General features: G+C 42.7%; 2 protein-coding genes across 2 annotated transcripts; one reads left to right on the top strand and one right to left on the bottom strand.

Annotated features, from left to right (window-relative positions):
* Positions 1 to 459: 459 nt before the first annotated feature.
* Positions 460 to 10,486, top strand: LOC111974317 (complement C1q tumor necrosis factor-related protein 4-like). The gene is made up of 2 exons (XM_070447228.1): positions 460 to 633; positions 8,815 to 10,486. Exons 1-2 carry the CDS (start codon positions 491 to 493, stop codon positions 9,926 to 9,928), a joined length of 1,257 nt encoding a protein of 418 aa, XP_070303329.1. The 5' UTR covers positions 460 to 490; the 3' UTR covers positions 9,929 to 10,486.
* Positions 10,487 to 12,492: 2,006 nt separating this feature from the next.
* Positions 12,493 to 19,053, bottom strand: LOC111974315 (NADH dehydrogenase [ubiquinone] iron-sulfur protein 3, mitochondrial). Its single transcript, XM_024002037.2, has 7 exons — positions 18,654 to 19,053; positions 17,014 to 17,070; positions 16,654 to 16,751; positions 16,003 to 16,152; positions 15,682 to 15,807; positions 13,141 to 13,260; positions 12,493 to 12,775 (listed from the first exon to the last, which is right to left on the bottom strand). Exons 1-7 carry the CDS (start codon positions 18,706 to 18,708, stop codon positions 12,614 to 12,616), a joined length of 768 nt encoding a protein of 255 aa, XP_023857805.1. The 5' UTR covers positions 18,709 to 19,053; the 3' UTR covers positions 12,493 to 12,613.
* Between the last annotated feature and the right edge of the window lie 5,079 nt (positions 19,054 to 24,132).

Here is a 24,132-nt window from a genome sequence, read left to right as displayed (position 1 = left end):
CACCCTCTTTCCCACTGAGAATGAGGATAATGACTATAACAATGTGGATGGGTGTGAAATTGGCAACGTTGTTGCAATATAACAAAGCCTTTCAGTGATTAAACCCCGACAGGCTCTCTCCTCCCCTTTCATGTGAACACGCACGCACGCGCGCACACACACACACACACACACACACACACACACACACACACACACACACACACACACACACACACACACACAACATTATGCATGCATGTCAACAAACATATTCACAAACATCCAATTAAAAAATATAGACACATTCTGTAAACCCATTATCTATTTGAGATACATGGAACATCACGCTAAGACATCACATCAAAAATCCCCTCACCTTTTCCAATACCCCCTTGTGTCACCCCACTGCAGAAAATGCCTTAGTAGAGGAGTGCTCTGCACTTCCAGAGTCTCCCTGATCAGATGAGGAGCCCCTTTATCACTCTCATATCCTCCAGTGTGTGTGTGTATGTGTGTGTGCTGCTTACACAGCCTCACAGACAGCAGCAGCAGGTTGATACACACAAAGACAGTGAACGCTTCCTGGTGCAGAGCCCTTTTGAAGAACTTTGAGCATTCCTCTCCTACAGCACAGTCTCCTCCTACACAGAGGTAAGGACACCTTGAATGAAGGGTTACTGCAGTATAGAGGGGGTTACTTTTTGTCTCTTGCATGGAGTAGATGTTGTGCATTTTACAGTCCTGTCGCGTCTAAGCAACATGCATTGTTTGTCTGCACCGATCTACAGCAACATCAATATGGAATCCGGATGGGGTGCCAAACATTGCTGAGTATATAGGAATGTATCATTTAATCTATCATGTACCACTCTTTATCTCAGGGAGGTGAGAGGATTGCTGTAGGCTTGAGATTGTGGTTTATTAGTTGACTCRGGATACAATGCTCTCTGCCTATGTACATCTCCTGCTGTACTCTCAATTTCACTTCCTTTGTTCATTTTTGAGTGTTTCCAATGCATAGARCAGAAGAAGGGAATAACATCTTGCAGGAGGATGCGTGGGCATGGTATATAGAATATTATAAACTGGGTGGTTCGAGCCCTGAATGCTGTTTGGCTGACAGCCATGTTATATCAGACCGTATACCACGGGTATAACAAAACYTGTATTTTTACTGCTCTAATTACATTGGTAACCAGTTTATAATAGCAATAGGGCACCTCGAMGGTTTGTGGTATATTGCCAATATACCYTGGCTAAGGGCTGTATCCAGGCACTCTGCGTTGCGTCGTGCTTAAGAACAGCCCTTAGCACTGGTATATTGGCCATATACCACACCCCCTTGTGCCTTATTGCTTAATTAATCTACAGTACATGGAGAACGCTAACAAAGAAAAGCATCTCCATCTCCCACCCAATCCCAGGTTCAGGTTGATCTGTCAACAGCAGTYGGAGGTATAGAGAAGAAAGGAGATGATAAAARACAGAGGGGGATTTAATCTTAACCAATTCCAATTGGTACATAAAAGCAGGAAGGAACATGYAGACAAATGCAAACTCGGTCAGGCAGGTGTCCTAGTTAGAGGGAGTTGATGTTTTCATTTTTTTCTTCAAAATGTGAGTGGGAGGATTACAGGCTCAGTCATACACATATTCAGCAGAGTTGTCACTATAGCTAACTATCTAGATCTCTGGTTTGAACCACAAAAGTTTACAATACAAAACAAGACCTAAAAAAAKATCACACAGAGGGAATATCAATGTCATGATGGTATTTTATTTTTTATTACTAATATTAAATCTTCCTAATTTAAAAATGTTCCAATGCAACTAATCTTGCCCTACTGCAGAGGTTTATGATACTGTAGGATATAGGGATCTGAAAGGATAATTGTGTTTAACTGCATTGATTGATGTGTACACGACCAATATAATTGGATTTGATGATAGGGCTGATGGGAGTATCATGTATAATGAGTACCCATGCCATGTTCATCAAGGAAAGAGAGAAGATGGCCTGTCAGTTTCATACTTTGTCCCATGGGCAGTGGTTGTGAAGAGGTCCCTGCAGTCCCCAAACAGTGGCTGTGTTTGATACTCCTTGCTGTGAGTCTGCCTCCGCCCTGCAAATTTTGAGACCCATCTGAAGCCAGTCCATCTATGGACTCGTTTGGGGAGCTGTCAAGTCAACTTCTCAMGGAGCGTCTCTTCTCTTCACACAATTAATATGTGAGATTCTCGCCAGGTGTCTTGCTCCTGTTGGATGGGTGTAGAACGAACACAAACCGTGCTTCGCTGTTAATGGACTGTGTCTTTGTGCTTCTGGGTCGTTACTGCTGTCACATTATAAACGATGGGACTGTGCATCAAGGGCCAGTCCAGGGAAAGCTTTTCCTCTCCGTTTTTTAATCATGGTGGTATGCGCAAAACGTCAAATAGTACAAAATAGTTTCACAGATACAGATTCCTTCTCAAGCCTGACATTTTAAAAAGCTCTTTGCTCTCATTTCCCCCTGTTGCTGGTTCTCTCTCTCCTACCCCTTTTCTCTCGTTTGAGCCAATGATCCCAGATGGTGACAGATCCCTGCCTCGTGTTAAMGCTCCACTTGAGCAGTGAGATGACATCTGGCGAGGATGTGACTAATAAAAGGGACAGAAGCGGCAGGGACCCTTCATATCATCTCAGATACCAGGGTCCTCTGACTGAAGTCTGCAGATGTACTCAAATTGTCTTAACCATGGGGATGCACTGTCGGAAAAAAAGATCAATGTGATCCCCAATGTCAATGGTGCAAAGATAATTTTAAAAAKCATCCTTATTCAAAGCAGAAGTAGGTGATGCTAAGCAGAAATTGACATTTTGGAAATGCAGAGAGAAGGGTGGTGAGTTTATTGAGAGGAAAATCTACAGCCAACACTTAACGTGACATGTTATTGTAAATTTAAGTTAATGTATGCACATCTCCTTTGATAAATGCGCCAACTAAGCAAATGATCTATTGTTCACAGATCAARGACAGGATGATAAGGCTATGGTATCAGCCATGTGTCTGGTGCCTACAGGGTTGTAACTATGGCATAGTGGCGGTACACCGCATTGTCATGTATGATTACATTAATTACCACAGGTAGCTAAAAGAGGGATGCTATTATCCTGGAATTAGGTTTGAGCAGGTCATGTTCAGAGGCTGATCATATGGGAGAGAGGGGACTATTTCACCACATTATGCCTATGACAAAGATTGAGTGGCTCGCTTGAGAGTGCCTCTCATTACCTTTAGGTGTGTGGCAATGATGTTCTTTGAACATGTAAAAACACATTTCGTACATAAGTCTCATGTTAGTTACTATGAAAATGTAAGCTTTTAACTTGTTTTCTCTCTGTTGATTTTCATTATTGTCCTCTGTGCAGTATATCTTGTAAATTGAAATAATAAGTACAGAAGAAAAATAGGAATAAATAATTGAAGCCACTTCTCATATTTCAAAATAGACCCATGGTGGGTTTGAAAACAAACCAAAACATGAGAAGCAACTAAAAAGGGCATTGGATATGATTCCACTGTGTTGCTGTGTGTCTGTTTCATTTAAACCCTGTGTATCATATAACATGAACCTGAAATATGCTGTAGCAACATGATGATGTCTGATTAACATAATCCTATATAAATAACACCCGGATTGCTGTTGGGTATGCTGGGTTATTGCAAACCTAATTATCAAGGCATCATTTTCAAAGCTGTTGATGTTTACCCTTGACTGCAGTGCTATTGCCACGGTTATGTGCTTTTGCAAATTAGTTTGTGCTTGATTACGTGTTTTTGTGGGTCAATGCCACATTTTGAGGTTTTTGTAATCCTGTCTCCCTGCATACAAGATTCAGCAGACAAAGCGTTTCCAACTGTGRTTCCGGTGGGTGGGTTTAACTCAAGGTATTATTGGGAGCTATGGAAATATTTGTTCTTGAGCACAATGGATGTTTTGTGTGCAATTCTGCTTGCAAACCTTGGAACTGTAAAGATGACATGCACTGTACTGTATTAAAACATGTACACACTTTATAGGGACACAGAAAATGCATCTGATATCCATGTCTGAAAAGCTGTGGAGACATATGAAACTGTACATGGTAGTGACAAGTGCTTCTTTCATTTTGACCCTAGCAGATGTGGGGGTTATGTCCTCACCCAGGAACAATGGCCCTCTGTGTATTGTTTTCATCCACAGAATCCACAGAGGGATAGAAAAGGGGAAAGAAAAATGTCATAGGACCACCACTATATGAACACTTAAAAGTAGTAGCCTCTGCCTCAGAAAGAAGTAGCAGTAAACCCATCAAACCACATCTGATCTCAGCAAAATATACTATACAGTGCATTCGGGAAGTATTCAGACCCTTTCACTTTTTCCACATTTTGTTACGTTACAGCCTTATTCTAAACTGGATGAAATTGTTTTTTTCTTCTTCTCATCAATCTACACACAATACCCCATAATGACAAAGCAAAAACTGTTTTTGAGAAATGTTAGCAAATATTTAAAAAAATAAAAATAAACTGAAATATCCTATTTACATAAGTACTGAGACCCTTTACTCAGTACTTTGTTGAAGCACCTTTGGCAGCGATTACAGTCTCGAGTCTTCTTGGGTATGGCGCTACAAGCTTGGCACACCTGTATTTGGGGAGTTTTTTCCATTCTTCTTTGCAGATCCTCTCAAGTTCTGTCAGAATGGATGGGGAGCGTTGCTGCACAGCTATTATCAGGACTCTCCAGAGATGTTTGATCGGGTTCAAGGACATTCAGAGACTTGTCCCGAAGCCACTCCTGCGTTGTCTTGGCTGTGTGCTTTGGGTCGTTGTTGTCCTGTTGGAAGGTGAACCTTCACCCCGGTCTGAGGTCCTGAGTGCTCTGGAGCAGGTTTTCATCAAGGGTCTCTCTGTACTTTGCTTCGTTCATCTTTCCATCGATCCTGACTAGGCTCCCAGTGCCTGCCGCTGAAAAACATCCACGGCATGATGCTGCCACCACCATGCTTCACCGTAGGGATGGTACCAGGTTTCCTCCAGACGTGACGCTTGGCATTCAGGCCAAAGAGTTCAGTCTTGGTTTCATCAGARRAGAGAATCTTGTTTCTCATGGTCTGAGAGTCTTTAGGTGCCTTTTGGCAAACTCCAAGCGGAGTGGCTTCCATCTGGCCACTCTACCATAAAGCCCTGATTGGTGGAGTGCTGCAGAGATTGTTGTCCATCTGGAAGTTTCTCCCATTTCCACAGAGGAACTCTGGAGCTCTGTCAGAGTGACCATTTGGGTTCTTGGTCACCGMCCTGACCAAGGCCCTTCTACCCCAATTGCTGAGTTTGGCCGGGAGGCCAGCTCTAGGAAGAGCCTTGGTGGTTCCAAAATTCTTCCATTTAAGAATGATGGAGGCCACTGTGTTCTTGGGGACCTTCAATGCTGCAGAAATGTTTTCATACCCTTCCCCAGATCTGTGCCTCAACACAATCCTGTCTCGGAGCTCTAGGGACAATTCCTTCGACCTCATGGCTTGGTTTTTGCTCTGACATGCACTGTCAACTGTGGGACCATATATAGACAGGTGTGTGCCTTTCCAAATRATGTCCAATCAATTGAATTTACCSCAGGTGGACTCCAATCAATTTGTAGAAACATCTCAAGGATGATCAATGGAAACAGGATGCACCTAAGCTCAATTTCAAGTCTCATAGCAAAGGGTCTGAATACTTATGTAAATAAGGTGTTAATATTTCAAATAAGCTGTTTTCACTTTGCTATTAAATGGGTATTGTGTGTAGATTGGCGAGGAGTTTTAAAAAAAGTAATACATTATAGAATAAGGCAGTAACGTAACAACATATGGAAAAAGTCAAGGGGTCTGAATACTTTCCGAATGCACTGTACAGTATGTTGCACATATGACATATTATATTTGTTGTATAGTATGTGACATTTTACTTGAGTATACTATGAGAATATACTTCCAGAAATGGATTAATTTCATTGCAAATGTACGATAGGCTAATATTTACGTTAAAGTATTATACCTTAACTGAGAGTCTACCTATTGCACTTACCTAAATTAACATTCCACAACGTAGGCCCACTTTTGGATCCATCCACACTCCGGGGATGAGACTATTTGGCCACCATTGGGACTTATTCATTTCTGAGCATTTGTTTGTTATCACCTCCAGCAGATGGCTCAGCGTGGTGGAATGCTTTTCACCAACAGCATTAAAGTGAGGAAATGCTGCTCTCTCTAACTTATTTTGGACTCCCGTAGGCCTAGTTATTTCAGAGTGTCCCTAAAAAAAACATGCACACATGCACACACTCAAAATAGATTTCAGAATATTAAATAATTACAAACAAGCTATCAACATCCAAAATAGAAGTGATTATGTATTCTGTTCATATTTGGTTGAATAGAAAAATATATAATTGTAAATTCCTCCAATGTAATTGAAGATGTGATGAATATCTARACAGACAATGTCACATTCACTGTAAGGGCAAGACTCAGCCCTCAGTCAGCATCAAAGGCTTGCCATGTAAATTTATTCACTAGCGATTTATTCGTCTTTGGATGGAAACAGGGATGATGCGCTCATGGAGCATGTTTCAACATGTCACTCTGCATCAACCATAAAGAAATGAGCAACTTCTTTGCAGCAGGCGGGTCAAATMCAGAATGCAGCAAATACTTGAGGCTCTGCTGTCATACAATACTAGAACTGTCGTTCATCGATAGCCTCACAGTCCTTAAAGAGCAGCTGAACACAACAAAAATATTTCTCTCGTTGAAAACGGCTTATGTTGCATCAATATCATTCAGTGTAAAACTGTACTACATACAATGTGTATAGTATACTTTTTATCATAAAGTCAGTATCTTCCAAAACTGAGATTGGCAACAGCTGTTACATTCCTACTTCCATTGGATATTTCACAGGAGATTTCGATCARGACCATTTGCCCACTAACACAGGATGGTAACGCCTAGGGAGATTTGTCATGCACAGAGAACCAGCTGCACTGAGTGTGCTCTATCCAATTGTACGGCAGAACCTACAGACAGTGAGATAGACCTGCCAACATTATGCAGCGCCTCTGACTTGTTTAAATAAAACAACATGTCACCAATGTTATGTTGAAAGAACACCATTGGCTCACAAGCCCTTTATTGAGTGGCCACTTGCTAATGTGTTTGATAGTGATCATTGAGTCTGCCACTGTTTTGGGCAAAAGGAGAATTGAGACGCTGCGCATCCCAACTGCAACTTGTCAATATTCAAAAATTCAAAATCCATTCGCAAGCATCTTGTTTTCTGCCTCAACCTATTTTGTAACATGATTTGCTGTGAAACACTGCCAGACAGATGCACACTCCGGTAATAGATGGTGAGAAAGTTGTAAGAACAAAACGTCCAAAATAATTGATTTATCATAGATTAATTCGGACTATTTTMAGGGCGAAATGTTGCGACCGTGACTCAAGAGGGACAAACAACAATAACTGCCAGGGTACGATATAGCAAACATAACACACCCACATCGAACCACACCCCCAAGACACAAATCTAGTCTTCCTTCCCGAGCAGCAGGAAATCACATGCGGAATCGATGAGTTCAGTCCCCGCAAGGACAAGAACTATGTGTATTGTGTTCATATCAGCCCAAGTGCTGTTTATAAATTGTAATATCAAAAAAAAATCTGTTTAATTGCTTTACTGTTTGAAATTTTCAGACTCCCCATGGAATAACCTACTGTATGTTGGTAAAGTAAACTTAAGACATTGCCTGAAACTCCTTCTGACAGGTCCGCTTCTGTTGTGGCTTCACTAATGAAGATGAATGTGTATTGCATCAGCAGCATCTCATTAGACAAATATATGTTTTGAACCTCACCGAAGATAGGGACAAATTAGTACTAGGAAATGACAATGATAGTGAAATCTTCCCGCATTGATTCTAAAAATCTATATTTATTGCAAGCACACACAGACATTTGACACATTATATTTTATTTATTTGTATTTAACCTTTATTTAACTATGATAGGACCAGGTAGACCAGACTTTGTTTACCTTCAATAAAAAAAAGGACAGTCCGATTAGTGTGACTTTTGTATTTGGGATCAAGCCTCTAAATGGTGCACATAATTATGCTCACTGACTATAATAACTTGCACATAGAGAATGTTAAAACATTTACAAAGATGCAATTATAAAAGAAGGTTCAGGACAGCAGCTTAATTCCTTTCGATGATTGCTGTTGATTGCTGGCGTGTTTCTGAGCAAGCTCTTTTGTCAAAGCACTATCACATTTACAAAGATATTGGGTTCAATATAGTGATGAGACAGGAGAGAATTAAGTCATGATATAATTGATGTTGAGTAAACGGATGACTTCGAGTGAAGCGGAATGTGTGTTTTCTCCAGTTGGTTTGGCACCTCGGGCAGCGGAGTGCAAATATTCTTGTCTATCTTTTTTGTTCCTTCATTAGCTGAGTAAAACGAAAGCCTATGATAATTAGGAACGGATTAATGCTGCTTCTGTTTGGGGTAAACATATTTTCAAAGCAAGTGTCTCAGAGAAGGTTAAATCCTCAATGGATCCAGGTGGTACTGAATCACTAATAACAATCACTTGTTTCTGATTTGACTTCGGAACTGAGCTGGCAAAGCCTTGAGCTATTCGATTGTTGACATACGGTCAATTCAGAGTAGAGTATACCTGTTGTGTATTATATTGAGATTAAGCACCTGACTTTGTTGTGTAATTAACTGGAACAATCTCTTTTCCCAACAGGAAGATGACGATACCAGCTAGCAGTCTCCTGATTGGCCTGATGTGTCAGGTAACCTGCATGTGGGCCTTTGCTCGCCTGCCTGAGGATGCAGAACAGCGGTCTGCCTTCTCAGTGGCACGCACCAGCAGCATGGAGGGTGGACCAAAGATGGTGGTGACCTTTGACAAGGAGTATGTTAACATCGGTGGGGACTTTGATCCAAAGGCAGGCATGTTCCGCTGCCGCATCCCCGGAGCATACTACTTCTCTTTCACAGTGGGGAAATTCCCACGTCGTGACCTGTCAGTCATGCTAATGAAGAACAGGAATGAYGTGCAGGCKATTGTGTATGATGAGAATGCGGGAGAYGAGCGTAAYGTGCAGAGCCAAAGCGCCATGCTGCAGCTGGACTTTGGTGACACAGTCTGGCTCCGCCTTCACGGTGATCCCCGCTATGCCATCTACAGCAACACAGGTCACTACACCACCTTTAACGGCTACCTAATCTACCCTGACACCTACACCTTCCAAGACCCCAAGCACGAGGACCCAACTCSRATGTATGGAAACGAGGCGAKTGRCAATGACCACACCCTAACAGACCAYGATYGGCTYGGAGAAAGGGACAACGTAGAGAAGAGAGAGGAMGTAGAGGATYAAGAGGAGGACCAGAGGTCAGCTTTCTCTGTTGGCCGCACTCAGAGCATCGTAGGGGTGGACCAGGGCTTCCCAGAGCACCGTCCTATCGCCTTTGACACAGACTTTGTCAACATTGGCGCTGACTTTAACGTCACCGAAGGTGTATTCACCTGCCGTATTCCAGGAGCCTACTTCTTCTCCTTCAATGCTGGCAAGCTTCCCCACAAAACACTATCAGTCAAGCTGATGAAGAACCACCTGGAGGTGCAGGCCATGATCTACGATGACAGTGACACTGAAAAGGCTCTGCAGAGCCAGAGTCTGATGCTGTCTCTGCGCCGTGGTGATATCGTCTGGCTTTATAGCCACCAGCGCGATGGCTTTGGAGCATACAGCAACCATGCCAAGTATATTACCTTCACTGGATTCCTGGTCTATCCAGAACTCCAAAAACCACCCACCAATCAGCAGCAACAGCAGAGCCGGAAGCCATAAGGGACAGTGTCAAGAACACAGTTGGCTGTGGACGTACTACACTCAATTATTCTATGTCCAGCTAATTCTTTCAATGGGTTTACTTTGTCAAACTCCAACTTGGAGTCTTGAATTGAATGAAGATGTTACTACTTGCTAGCATTTCTGATATTTTCAGGATATGATGTCTCAGTTAATACTTACTTATCTGGATTTTTAACATACCTTTATCAAATGTCTTGAAAGGCATGGTCAAATAATGGGGACACTTGTTTTGTGTCAAAATGAGTATTTTTCCTTCATTTTAGAGTGAGTTTCTGCTGAGGCCAGTGTCTGATCACAATGAAATAAAATGAAATTTTGAACCAAAAAGCATGACCAACCTTTAGAATAAAATGTCCCTTTACCCTGCAGGGCTGTCCATTGGACGAAGACAGACACCATACTCACCCTGGTTGTAGCTTGAAGTCTGAGCACATTCTCACAGAGCACATGCTAGTTTTGGACCTCGGGGCACCAGACTCATAATTTAATTTCTAACTTAGTAGAGTTGAATTAGTTTCCTCAGATGGTCAACGCTGTGGAGAAAATTGAATTGCCTATATCATCCCTTATGATAATCGTGCCGGTTTAATTCACACACCCCAAGAGAGAAAAATGCTGTTCAAATTGTGCCAGACTTCAGCAAATTACAGTCTCAGTTTGAGAGGTCATTTAAACAACATGTAAAAATAGCATATAGTCCAATTGTAATGTTCGTTTTACGCTCCTGCAAATACTGTATTTTGATTCTCCACATCAGTGTTGTGGGCCTATTGGGTTCTCTACACCATCTCTGGGTAGTGTTCCTTTTGAATTAGCGTCTTATCAAAAGGCATAAACACAAAATGTGACACAATGAATAATGAGACAGTATTTCAGCAATAGTTAGTCTCCCAGTTAATAGTCATCTACTATGCGAATAGCAGGTTGATGTTTGTCATGAATCTTGCCCTGGAGGCAGAACTGAGTCATTTGCCCTAGATGGGCCAGCTGCAAAGTCAAAACTGTATTTCTGGTCTTAATTTAAGGTTAGGGCTAGGCATTATGTTTAGCTGTGTAGTTAAGGTTATGTTTAAAATCAGATTTTATGACTTTCTGGCTGTGCCAGCTAGTGACCACTCTGCATAGCTGCCTCCAGAACAAGATTCATGAAGAAAAAAAACTAACCTGCCTGTGACTGCGTTGAGTCAGGCATATACTCACTCCTGTGGTGCTGCCCTTACACAACCTACTTTTGGAGAGCATCCTTCGTCACACTCTTGACTCCCTAATTGTGGCAACTTTTGTACTTTGAGGGTGGAATGACTTTTTCGATACAGCGATTTGAAAAATATTTAAAACTGATGTATAATTTTTCAATTTGTATGCGAAAATTATAGTTTAGCATTTGCTTTGTAGTTCAATTTCAATCATTCTGTGCATGGACTGCAATAGGAAAGAGTCCTCTTGAGTTGAGTGGACCAAATTTGTATAACAGCTTTAATTATATTTAAAAACCACTAGCATGATAACTTGTGAGGGAGTAAGGAACCCACCAAAAGTATTATTTCATAGAGCTCAGTGAGATCAATTTCCAGAGAGATAACAAGCATTATGATTTTTGGAATTGAGTCTTACAGAATATTTTGACTTATAATTTCATGCATGCTGTCATGGAGAATAATCGTCTAACAGCTTTGCAGATCTTTGTGATGAGACCGTATTTCTATCCATATGTGATTTTTGGTAAATAACTTTGTTGTAAGTGGTATGTTGGTGACTTGTGCTTATATCTTTGTCCTTACAAAGGAATGATTGTAAACGAAATAACCTTTTGCCCTGGGTACATTCAACCCATGTGTTAGTACAGTCAGCTTCTTGTTGGCTCCTTGAGATGTTCAAAATARTTCTTATACAATGGATGCTTAGGAACGTGTGAAGCAGAATAAATAAAAGTTTGTGTTTATTTTTCTGTGCTCTTATTGGTAGAAGGCACATCTGTCAGTGAACTTGACCATACCCATAAGGAGAGCTTATATCAGCATGATGCTAATCGACTCGAGACATAGATCGACCTCAATAATACTCAGACATACAAATCATTTTGATCCAATAATAATATTTAAACATGTACAGCATATGTGGTCTTGAGTATAAATCTAAAAATGTCACAATATAACCTGCACCATGGTATCACACTACCACAGAACTGCTTTTTAACATGCACACAGTGCCCTCWTTTGGTCTGCTATGGTAAGGCAGGTAAGGTCTGGGTTACCACCATGATTCTACTGTATCTTAGTCACTTCTGCTCTGACGTCGCTCGTCCATATATATAGTCTTAATTTATTCCTACTTAGGTGTGTATATGTGTAATTTGTTATATATTACTGCACTGTCGAAGCTAGAAGCACAAGCATTTCGCTACACCCGCAATAACATCTGCTAATCACGTGTATGTGACCAATAAAATTTGCTTGTACTAGTGCTACAGTTTAAACACACAGTCAAAATGTAATCACTATTCAGCACATCCAACTACTGAAAAAATATCAACACAAACAAATGTTTACCTTTTGTTTTTATTTACATAAATACTTGAGTGGGCTCAAGTGGGACATGAGTCCATCAACAGTACAGAAATATTAAATATAGGTGTGGGGATTTTATCTCTGGGGTAGATGGTTACTTGTCAGCTGGCTTATCCCCAGCTGGCAGCTCAGGTGCCTTGGCCTCACGGTGGGCTGGGAACACCTCCCAAGGGCTGTTCAGGTCAAACTTACGAAACTCCTGTGAGAGCTCCACAGGCTCTGCCACCACACGCTTCACCTCATCATCATAACGCACCTGAGATGTACCAGATGAACAGAATGAACAACATGGTAGATACCAGTGGAGGCTGATGAGGGGAGGACGGCTCATAATAATAGCTGGAATAGAGCGAATGGAAATGGCATCAACCCTATGGAATCCATACGTTAAATGGCATCAACCCTATGGAATCCATACGTTTGATACCATTCCACTCATTCAGCCATTACCACGAGCCCGTCCTCCCCAATTAAGGTGCCACCAACCTCCCGTGGTAGATACAATACTGAAGTATTGTGAAGTCACATGTACAGATCTTAGGATAGGATTAAGTTATACATTTGGCCTTTAATGTATGTGCACTACATGGGACATTTCTCAGCATTCTTATCTGACCTTACCTCCACAAATCCAGACAGTGGGAAGTCCTTCCTAAATGGATGCCCCTCAAACCCATAATCTGTCAGAATACGTCTCAGGTCAGGGTGGTTGGCGAAGAAAACTCCATACATGTCCCACACCTAATGACACAAGCACAAAACAAATACTTTCATAGTATTGGAAAGGGAGTGTATATTACCGAAAACCTTCTAAGTTTACCAGTAAACTACCAGAATTTTGGTAACATTCAAGTTTTTATTTTTGTGACTTTAAAATMGCCTTTTTGGGTACTTCAGATTATCCAGGTGTCTGTAGTTCTCTGGCCCTGTGTGGACTTATAACATATAAAATAATCAAAACATATTGTTAAATAAAAAAATCGAATGACAAAGCTGTAAAACATTATCCTAAATATAAACCATCAATTTAGTGAYTATCATTGTTGTTTAATATACAGTTGAAGACAGAAGTTTACATACACCTTAACCAAATACATTTAAACTCAGTTTCACAATTACTGACAGGGAATTTTTACTTGAAATAAATGTCTTAGGTCAGTTAGGATCACCACTTTATTTTAAGAATGTGAAATGTCAGAATAATAGAGAGAATTATTTATTTCAGCTTTTATTTCTTTCATCACATTCCCAGTGGGTCAGAAGTTTACATACACTCAATTAGTTTTGGTAGCATTGCCTTGAAATGGTTTAACTTGGGTCAAATGTTCGACAAGCTTCCCACAATAAATTGGGTGAATGTTGGCCCATTCCTCCTGACAGAGCTGGTGTAACAGTCAGGTGGTAGGTTCCTTGCTCGCACACTTTTTCAGTTCTGCCCACAAATGTTCTATAGGATTGAGGTCAGGGCTTTGTGATGGCCACTCCAATACCTTGACCTTAAGCCATTTTGCCACAACTTTGGAAGTATGCTTGGGGTCATTGTCCATTTGGAAGACCCATTTGCGACCGAGCTTTAACTTCTGACTGACTTCTTGAGATGTTGCTTCAATACATCACATAATTTTCCATCTCATGAAGCCATCTATTTTGTGAAGTGCACCAGTCCCTCCTGCAGCAAGGCGCCCCACAACGTGATGCTGCCACCCCCGTGCTTCAGGGTCGGGATGGTGTTCTTTGACTTGCAAGCTCCCCCTTTTTCCTCCAAACATAACAATGGTCATTATGGCAAACAGTTCTATTTTTGTTTCATCAGACCAGAGGACATTTCTCCAAAAAGTACGATCTTTGTCCCCATGTGCAGTTGCAAACCGTAGTCTGGCTTTTTTATGGCGTTTTGGAGCAGTGGCTTTTTCCTTGCTGAGCGGCCTTTCAGGTTATGTCGATATAGGACTCGTTTTACTGTGGATACAGATACTTTTGTACCCGTTTCCTCCAGCATCTTCACAATGTCCTTTGCTGTTGTTCTGGGATTGATTTGCACATTTCGCACCAAAGTACGTTCATCTCTAGGAGACAGAACGCGTCTCCTTCCTGAGCGGTGTGGCGGCTGCGTGATCCCATGGTGTTTATACTTGCGTACTATTGTTTGTACAGATGAATGAGGTACCTTCAGGCGTTTGGAAATTGCTCCCAAGGATGAACCAGACTTGCAGAGGTCTACAATTTCTATTCTGAGGTGTTGGCTGATTTCTTTTGATTTCCCATGATGTCAAGCAAAGAGGCACTGAGTTTTGACAGGTAGGCCTTGAAATACATCCACAGGTACACCTCCAATTGACTCCAATGATGTCAATTAGCCTATCAAAAGCTTCTAAAGCCATGACACCATTTTCTGGAATTTTCCAAGCTATTTACAGGCACAGTCAACTTAGTGTATGTAAACTTCTGACCCACTGGAATTGTGATACGGTGAATTATAAGTTAAATAATCTGTCTGTAAACAATTGTTGGAAAAATGACTTGTGTCATGCAGAAAGTAGATTTCCTAACCGACTTTCCAAAACTATAGTTTGTGAACAAGAAATTTGTGGAGTGGTTGAAAAATGAGTTTTAATGACTTCAACCTAAGTGTATGTAAACTTCTGACGTCGACTATGGGTTTCAGCATGAATTATCCTTTATATCCCCCCCCCACACACATTTATTTTACTATGTCAATATGTCTTTGTTATTCATATTTTGTCGCCAAACTGGTGGCAGTTGTGAAAAAAGTCAATTGGAAAAGTTGCAGAGTTAATTGAAAATAATGCCTTTGTTGATCAGATGCTTTTTTTCCCATTAATTAGGATATGTTCTCTTGAACCATATCATGTCTCCACTAGAAAATCTTGGAGAAAATAGACAGATGTAAAAAATTTATACTATATTAATATATATTTTTCAAATGTATAAATTACCAAAGTTAAAATAGATTGCCATAGATCACCTGTTAATTACCGGTAACTTTGGTAAATTACTGCTAGCTTGGCAAACCTATCCTTTCATTAGAATTTGCCTTTGGCAGGCATAATATAAATCCTGAGCTGCCAACACAAAAATGTTACATTGAAATCTTAGAATCCTTCAAGCAAAGCATTCTTACGATGTAACTGTCAGGCTTACCTCCCTCTCGTACCAGTTGGCTGCGTTGTGGACAGACACAGAGGAGTCTACTGGGGTGAGCTCGTCGGTGTAGGTCTTCAAACGGATCCGGGAGTTGTAGCGCAGGGAGAGCAGGTTGTACACAATCTATTCGCCAAAGAAAACAGACTTAGACATAAAAACGTCACCTCTGATTAGATCAGGGTTCCTCGAAGCAATCTGGTTAAATTCTAAGTTTGTGCCTGAACACATGTTAATAACCACAAAAATAACAAAGCACTGTCATGAAGAGAGAGGTATACTATTGGAACAGCAGCCTGGGGGGTATGGACGAAATAGTACCTCAAAGCGATTCTGGCGAGTGGGAATGTCAACTGCAGTAAGGTCAATCATGTTTCGGAACTGAGCGTTGCTGTGGTCTCTCAGAAAGGTCAACACAGGGATGACCCCGTCAGGATGGATCATCACCTCCAACTCATTGTAACACGTCACCTGAAGATATAACATGCATCCTTGTGAAGCTCATATGGCTTCAAAATGACATAAAAAGCTTGCCGTTTGGTATAGCTAATTGTTAGGTAAATAAAGATTAAAATGACTTTAGTGGTCAAGGTCCAAACGAAATTAACCGCTTTTAACGCAACCCCTCTGAAATATACACATACACACAGGTTTTGGAGAGGTGCGGGGGCTGCCACAATGGGCACCCGGGGACTTGTTGTTGTGAGGTGTTAAGTGCCTTGCTCAAGGGCACAATGGATTTCAAATCTAGGATTTGATARAAGAAACCTTCCGGTTGCCAGCTTAATTCCCAAGTGTGGGCTCCTTTCTAACCTTATGTGTATGTTCCCCATGTTTGAGATGCACCATATGCATTTAGGATTTATAGCATAGTTTCCCTTAAGGGTTGCTCAACATTGTATAATTGTGTGGCTGTCGTTGTGTTAAAGCTGACCATTCATTATAGCAGTTGGTGCAATTACATTATCTTACCTGGACTTGCTGCACATATTTAGGAAGCATTTCAGCAACATATTCTCCAAAAACTGCAAGTTGGGTATGGGTGACCGCATCCTTGGGTCTAACAGTGGCTACACAGAGATAGGCACATGAAATAGATTTTTTTTTAAAGGATGAGGCAATACAATTATTGTTGCACTCAATCATCTATTGTATTCAGTGTTGCAAAGATCACGGACTAAATTTAAACCTAAATGATTAGAGAATTATACTACATTGGGGATGGACTAGGACTTTGCGGGTTCAACATACTGATGATGATTATCTACAATGTACACCATAAAGACAAATGCCACGGGCTGGGTGAATTCTACTAGACACTGGTATACTCACGTTTTGTTTCAGTAGTCTCGGATCTCGCTTGCATGAGACATGGGCTTCGATTGGCAACTGTAACATAAAATAACATTACGTACTCAATGGCTAACTAATGTTAAAACGGGTTGGATTACCAGCATGGTCCGCTCCTCTGAGCTAGTTGACTGCTCGCTAACTAGGGGCTAAGTGACTAACACTTTCACGTTACTTGACTCAGTTATGGCTACATAACACTGTAATAACAAGGTTATAGCTAGCTAATAGATACATTACATGAGTTGGTCCCCCATTTTCTGCTATAACAGCTTCCACTCTTCTGGGAAGGCTTTCCACTAGATGTTGGAACATTTCTMTGGGGACTTGCTTTCATTCAGCCACAAYAGCATTAGTGAGGTCGGGCACTGATGTTGGGCGATTAGGCATTGCTCGCAGTCAGCGTTCCAATTCAGCCCAAAGGTGTTCTATAGGGTTGAGGTCAGGGCTCTGTGCAGGCCAGTCAAGTACTTCCACACCGATCTCGACAAACCATTTATTTGTGGACCTCGCTTTGTTCATAGGAACATTGTCATGCTGAAACAGGAAAGGGCCTTCCCAAAGCTGGGAGTACCGAATCATCTAGAATGTCGTATGCTGCAGCATTAAGATTTCCCTTCACTGGAACTAAGGGGCCTAGCCCGAACCATGAAAAACAGCCCAGACAATTATTCCTCCTCCACCAAACTTTACAGTCGGCACTATGCATTCGGGTAGGTAGTGTTCTCCTGGCATCCACCAAACCCAGATTCGTCCATTGGACTGCCAGATGGTAAAGCATGATTCATCACTCCAGAGAACGCGTTTCCACTATTCCAGAGTCCAATGGCGGTGAGCTTTACACCACTCCAGCCAACACTTGGCATTGCGCAAGGTGATCTTAGGCTTGTGTGTGGCTGCTCAGCCATGGAAACCCATTTCATGAAGCTCCAGACGAACAGTTKTTGTGCTGACATTGCCTCCAGAGGCAGTTGGACAGACGATTTTTACACACTAGAGCACTCAGTGTTCCAGTTCTGTGAGCTTGTGCGGCCTGCCACTTCACGGCTGAGCCGTTGTTGCTCCTAGAAGTTTCCACTTCACAATAACAACACTTCCAGTTGACCGGGACAGCTCTAGCAGGGCAGACATTTGATGAACTGACAACAGTGCCACGTTGAAAGTCACTGAGCTCTTCAGTAAGGCCATCCTACTGTCAATGTTTGCCTATGATGATTGCATGGCTGTGTGTTCGATTTTATACACCTGTCAGCAACGGCTGTGACCGAAATAGCCAAATCCACAAATTTGAAGGAGTGTCCACATACCATTGTATATATAGTGTATTATAAGCATACATGCCTGTTAGTGTCAAGTTATAAATTGACATGACAATGTGCGTTTCAGGTCGTCTGTTTAAGTCGTACAGCACGTTTAGTAAGCCTCTAGATGCGCAGTGTGACAACTAAAATCCCGACCTGGAACATAACCACTGACTTGCTAGCCAATTTGACGGAAGGTCAAGTGAGAACTGGCTGACTAGATAGCGCGATCTTAACAACAATATAAATGCGTTATCACGCACATTAACTATAAATGAAGACAGCATGTTAGTGCATAGTTAATGCTCGAAATGTACTTACGATTCAAAGTCCTGCTAAAACCTCCGCGAACAAAACGCACTAACGATGCCGCCATATTTGTTCAATGACGTTGTCAATTTTCTTCTTCTGTTTTTTTATAACGCTGGGTAGTTTAAACGCACAGATAGAACGAGACAGATATTCRACCGGATGTAAATGTAAGGCATCCGCTTGACGTTTCCGCTTGAAAACAGGACCAAAACGACGAATGAAAGATAGCGGAAGCGGATAATGAAGTGAATTCTGAATAAAATGGCGGTAGAATCAAGGAGAATTTGCGTATTGTCCTAAATAATGGAAAACGGACCAAAGTAGTGTACAGTGATGATAATGACCCTTCGTATCTAGCAGGAGTACGGGTTGTTAATGAGGAGCTGCTGAGCAGAGTACCGATTTTGAATAAACCATTTGAGTTATCCAAACTGGTGGAGAGTACTGGGTAAAGTGAAGGCTGTAAAGATCACGAGAGGCGGGTCAGAAGGAACGTGTGTTGTGTCTTAACTGATTTGATACATTTGAAGTGTCTGTGTGTCTCTTCCGAGCAGGACACTTCTCAAGGGGGTTATATCTGGCGTATCTTGGGAAATCGATTTTGAAGATATTAAAAATATTCATGGAGTGATTTGAAGCACGTCGGATGAATCGTGTGTTCTTTTGTTTTTTCATATGCAGCCTCTCCCTACTCAAGTGCAGGTATGGTATATTAACTACAGAGTCAGAGCATTTATCCCAAGACCAATGCAGTGTGATCCTTGTAAAGGTTTTTATTATTATTATTTTTTACCCCCTTTTCTCCRCAATTTTCGTGGTATCCAATTGCTAGTAATTACTATCTTGTCTCATCGCTACAACTCCCGTACGGGCTCGGGAGAGACGAAGGTCGAAAGCCATGCGTCCTCCGAAACACAACCCAACCAAGCCGCACTGCTTCTTAACACAGCGCGCCTCCAACCCGGAAGCCAGCCGCACCAATGTGTCGGAGGAAACACCGTGACCCTGGCTCCCTTGGTTAGCGCGCACTGCGCCCGGCCCGCCACAGGAGTCGCTGGTGCGCGATGAGACAAGGATATCCCTACCGGCCAAACCCTCCCTAACCCGGACGACGCTAGGCCAATTGTGCGTCGCCCCACGGACCTCCCGGTCGCGGCCGGCTGCGACAGAGCCTGGGCGCYAACCCAGAGTCTCTGGTGGCGCAGCTAGCGCTGCGATGCAGTGCCCTCGACCACTGCGCCAGTCCTTGTAAAGGTTTTGGTCATGTTTTTTAAATTATTTTTTCCCCACCTTTATTTAACCAGGTAGGCTAGTTGAGAACAAGTTCAAATCAAATCACATTTTATTTGTCACATACACATGGTTAGCAGATGTTAATGRGAGTGTAGCGAAATGCTTGTGCTTCTAGTTCCGACAATGCAGTAATAACCAACGAGTAATCTGACCTAACAATTCCACAACTACTACCTTATACACACACAAGTGTAAAGGGATAAAGAATATGTACATAAAGATATATGAATGAGTGATGGTACAGAACGGCATAGGCAAGATGCAGTAGATGGTATTGAGTACAGTATATACATATGAGATGAGTAATGTATGGTATGTAAACATAAAAGTGCATAGTTTAAAGTGGCTAGTGATACATGTATTACATAAAGATGGCAAGACGCAGTAGATGATATAGAGTACAGTATATACATATACATTATATTAAGTGGCATTGTTTAAAGTGGCTAGTGATACATTTTTTATCAATTTCCATCAATTCCATTATTAAAGTGAGCTGGAGTTGAGTCAGTATGTTGGCAGCAGCCACTCGATGTTAGTGGTGGCTGTTTAACAGTCTGATGGCCTTGAGATAGAAGCTGTTTTTCAGTCTCTCGGTCCCTGCTTTGATGCACCTGTACTGACCTCCGCTTCTGGATGATAGCGGGTGTGAACAGGCAGTGGCTCGGGTGGTTGTTGTCCTTGATGATCTTTATGGCCTTCCTGTGACATCGGGTGGTGTAGGTGTCCTGAGGGGCAGGTAGTTTGCCCCCAGTGATGCGTTGTGCAGACCTCACTACCCTCTGGAGAGCCTTACGGTTGTGGGTGGAGCAGTTGCCGTACCAGGCGGTGATACAGCCCGACAGGATGCTCTTGATTGTGCATCTGTAGAAGTTTGTGAGTGCTTTGGTGACAAGCCGAATTTCTTCAGCCTCCTGAGGTTGAAGAGGCGCTGCTGCGCCTTCTTCACAACGCTGTCCTGTGTGGGGGGACCAATTCAGTTTGTCCGTGATGTGTACGCCGAGGAACTTAAACTTTTGCTCCCTCTGCTGTTTCCTGAAGTCCACAATCATCCTCTTTGTTTTGTTGACTTTGAGTGTGAGGTTATTTTCCTGACACCACACTCCGAGGGCCCTCACTCCTCCCTGTAGGCCGTCTTGTCGTTGTTGGTAATCAAGCCTACCACTGTAGTGTCGTCCGCAACTTGATGATTGAGTTGGAGGCGTGCTGGCACGCAGTCATGGGTGAACAGGGATTACAGGAGAGGGCTCAGAACGCACCCTTGTGGGGCCCCAGTGTTGAGGATCAGCGGGGTGGAGATGTTGTTACCTACCCTCACAACCTGGGGCGGCCCGTCAGGAAGTCCAGTACCCAGTTGCACAGGGCGGGGTCGAGACCCAGGGTCTCGAGCTTGATGACGAGTTTGGAGGGTACCATGGTGTTAAATGCTGAGCTGTAGTCGATGAACAGCATTCTCACATAGGTATTCCTCTTGTCCAGATGGGTTAGGGCAGTGTGCAGTGTGGTTGCGATTGCGTCGTCTGTGGATCTATTGGGGCGGTAAGCAAATTGGAGTGGGTCTAGGGTGTCAGGTCATGATGACGGAAGTGAGTGCTACTTCCGTTTAGCTCAGCTCGGTAGTCGTTTAGCTCAGTTACCTTAGCTTTCTTGGGAACAGGAACAATGGTGGCCCTCTTGAAGCATGTGGGAACAGCAGACTGGGATAAGGATTGATTGAATATGTCCGTAAACACACCAGCCAGCTGGTCTGCGCATGCTCTGAGGACGCGGCTGGGGATGCCATCTGGGCCTGCAGCCTTGCGAGGGTTAACACGTTTAAATGTTTTACTCACGTCGGCTGCAGTGAAGGAGAGTCCGCAGGTTTTGGTAGCGGGCCGTGTCAGTGTCACTGTATTGTCCTCAAAGCGAGCAAAGAAGTTATTTAGTCTGTCTGGGAGCAAGACATCCTGGTCCGCAACGGGGCTGGTTTTCTTTTTGTAATCCGTGATTGACTGTAGACCCTGCCACATAACACTTGTGTCTGAGCCGTTGATTTGCAACTCTACTTTGTCTCTATACTGACGCTTAGCTTGTTTAATTGCCTTGCAGGAGGGAATAGCTACACTGTTTGTATTCGGTCATGTTTCCGGTCACCTTGCCCTGGTTAAGAGCAGTGGTTCGRGCTTTCAGTTTCGTGCGAATGCTGCCATCAATCCACGGTTTCTGGTTTGGGAATGTTGTAATAGTTGTTGTGGGTACGACATCGCCAATGCACTTTCTAATGAACTCGCTCACCGAATCAGCGTATTCGTCAATGTTGTTGTTGGACGCAATGCGGAACATATCCCAATCCACGTGATCGAAGCAGTCTTGAAGCGTGGAATCAGATTGGTCGGACCAGCGTTGAACAGACCTGAGCGCGGGAGCTTCTTGTTTTAGTTTCTGTCTGTAGGCTGGAAGCAACAAAATGGAGTCGTGGTCAGCTTTTCCGAAAGGAGAGTGGGGGAGGGCCTTATATGCATCGCGGAAGTTAGAATAACAATGATCCAGGGTTTTACCAGCCCTGGTTGCGCAATCGATATGCTGATAGAATATAGGGAGTCTTGTTTTCAGATTAGCCTTGTTAAAATCCCCAGCTACGATGAATGCAGCCTCAGGGTGTGTGGTTTCCAGTTTACAAAGAGTCAGATAAAGTTCGTTCAGGGCCATCGATGTGTCTGCTTGAGGGGGAATATATACGGCTGTGATTATAATCGAAGAGAATTCCGTTGGTAGATAATGCGGTCGACATTTGATTGTGAGGAATTCTAAGTCAGGTGAGCAGAAGGACTTGAGTTCCTGTATGTTGTTATGATCACACCACGTCTCGTCATAAGGCATACCACCCTGCCCCTCTTCTTACCAGAAAGATGCTTGTTTCTGTCTGCGCGATGCGTTAAGAAACCAGCTGGCTGCACCGACTCCGATAGCGTCTCTCGAGTGAGCCCTGTTTCCGTGAAGCAAAGAACGTTACAGTCTCTGATGTCTCTCTGGAAGGCAACCCTTGCTCGGATTTCATCAACCTTGTTGTCAAGAGACTGGACATTGGCGAGTAGTATGCTAGGGAGTGGTGCGCAATGTGCCCGTCTCCGGAGCATGACCGGAGTTCTCCTGAGTTRTCATTTACAACTGCGACCTGGCCAAGATAAAGCAAAGCAGTTCGACACATACAACAACACAGAGTTACACATGGAATAAACAAACATACAGTCAATAATACAGTAAAAAAAGTCTATATACAGTGTGTGCAAATGAGCTAAGGCAATAAATAGGCCATGGTGGCGAAGTAATTACAATATACCAATTTAACACTGGAGTGATAGATGTGCAGAAGATGAATGTGCAAGTAGAGATAATGGGGTGCAAAGGAGCAAGATAAATAAATACAGTATGGGGATGAGGTAGTTGGATGGGCTGTTTACAGATGGGCTATGTACAGGTGCAGTGATCTGTGAGCTGCTCTGACAGCTGGTGCTTAAAGCTAGTGAGGGAGATATGAATATCCAGCTTCAGTGATTTTTGCAGAGTGTTGCAAGTGTTTGCAYAAGGGAGAAGCCAAGATGTCCAAGTTGTGGAAAGGATCATATGTGTTATAAAAGTGATGAATATGTGACGTTGCAATTGCGGTGGGAACCATGAAGCCATGTCGTCCGAATGCCACACAAGGGTGAAAGGGAATGAGGTGGCCAAAGTCAGGGTTGTACAGAGCATTTCATATGTAGTTGTGACAAAGGGTTGAGGGTTTGAATGGTGCACCAGAAGAGTAGGGCCTACACTTCAGAATGCAGGGGTTGCCTTTCACCAGCAGATCCTGACATTTTAAAGGTTAAGAAGGTGGACTTTGTGGCATTTATAGCTATGGTAATTAATGGCACTGCCAAGGTGGAGAGAAGYTCCGGGAAGATAAAAATCATAGTGATTGCGGCGGAGCAGTTCCTGGGGCTGAAAGATTTGTCAGCGAAGGAGTTACATGCAATATTGGCACAAGCCATACCACCCTCTCAGGTCCTAGAGGCTGAGAAGGGAGATATGGAGAACTAAAAGGAAGTGGGAGTTTTGTTTGTTTTGGCAATGTAACTATTTTTATTAGGTTGGATTACGTTAGTTTCACTATTACGTTATGATTTAATGAAATTGTTTGGTTTTAAACCGTCCAGTTGGTGGCGGCAATACACAT

This window comes from Salvelinus sp. IW2-2015, linkage group LG15 (genome assembly GCF_002910315.2).
Source record: "Salvelinus sp. IW2-2015 linkage group LG15, ASM291031v2, whole genome shotgun sequence".
Taxonomy (NCBI): Eukaryota; Metazoa; Chordata; class Actinopteri; order Salmoniformes; family Salmonidae; genus Salvelinus; species Salvelinus sp. IW2-2015.
Note: the sequence above shows the minus strand (reverse complement) of the source record. Positions and strands in the feature narration are given on the sequence as shown.

What these genes read in the sequence shown, in the direction of transcription:
- LOC111974315 (XM_024002037.2), bottom strand. Translation starts at nt 18,708, where the DNA reads ATGGCGGCATCGTTAGTGCGTTTTGTTCGCGGAGGTTTTAGCAGGACT. An exon ending in CCAACTGGTACGAGAGGGAG is followed by an intron (nt 13,261 to 15,681) that starts GTAAGCCTGACA and finishes TTGTGTCATTAG; the next exon opens with GTGTGGGACATGTATGGAGT. An exon ending in CACTGTCTGGATTTGTGGAG is followed by an intron (nt 12,776 to 13,140) that starts GTAAGGTCAGAT and finishes GGTACATCTCAG; the next exon opens with GTGCGTTATGATGATGAGGT.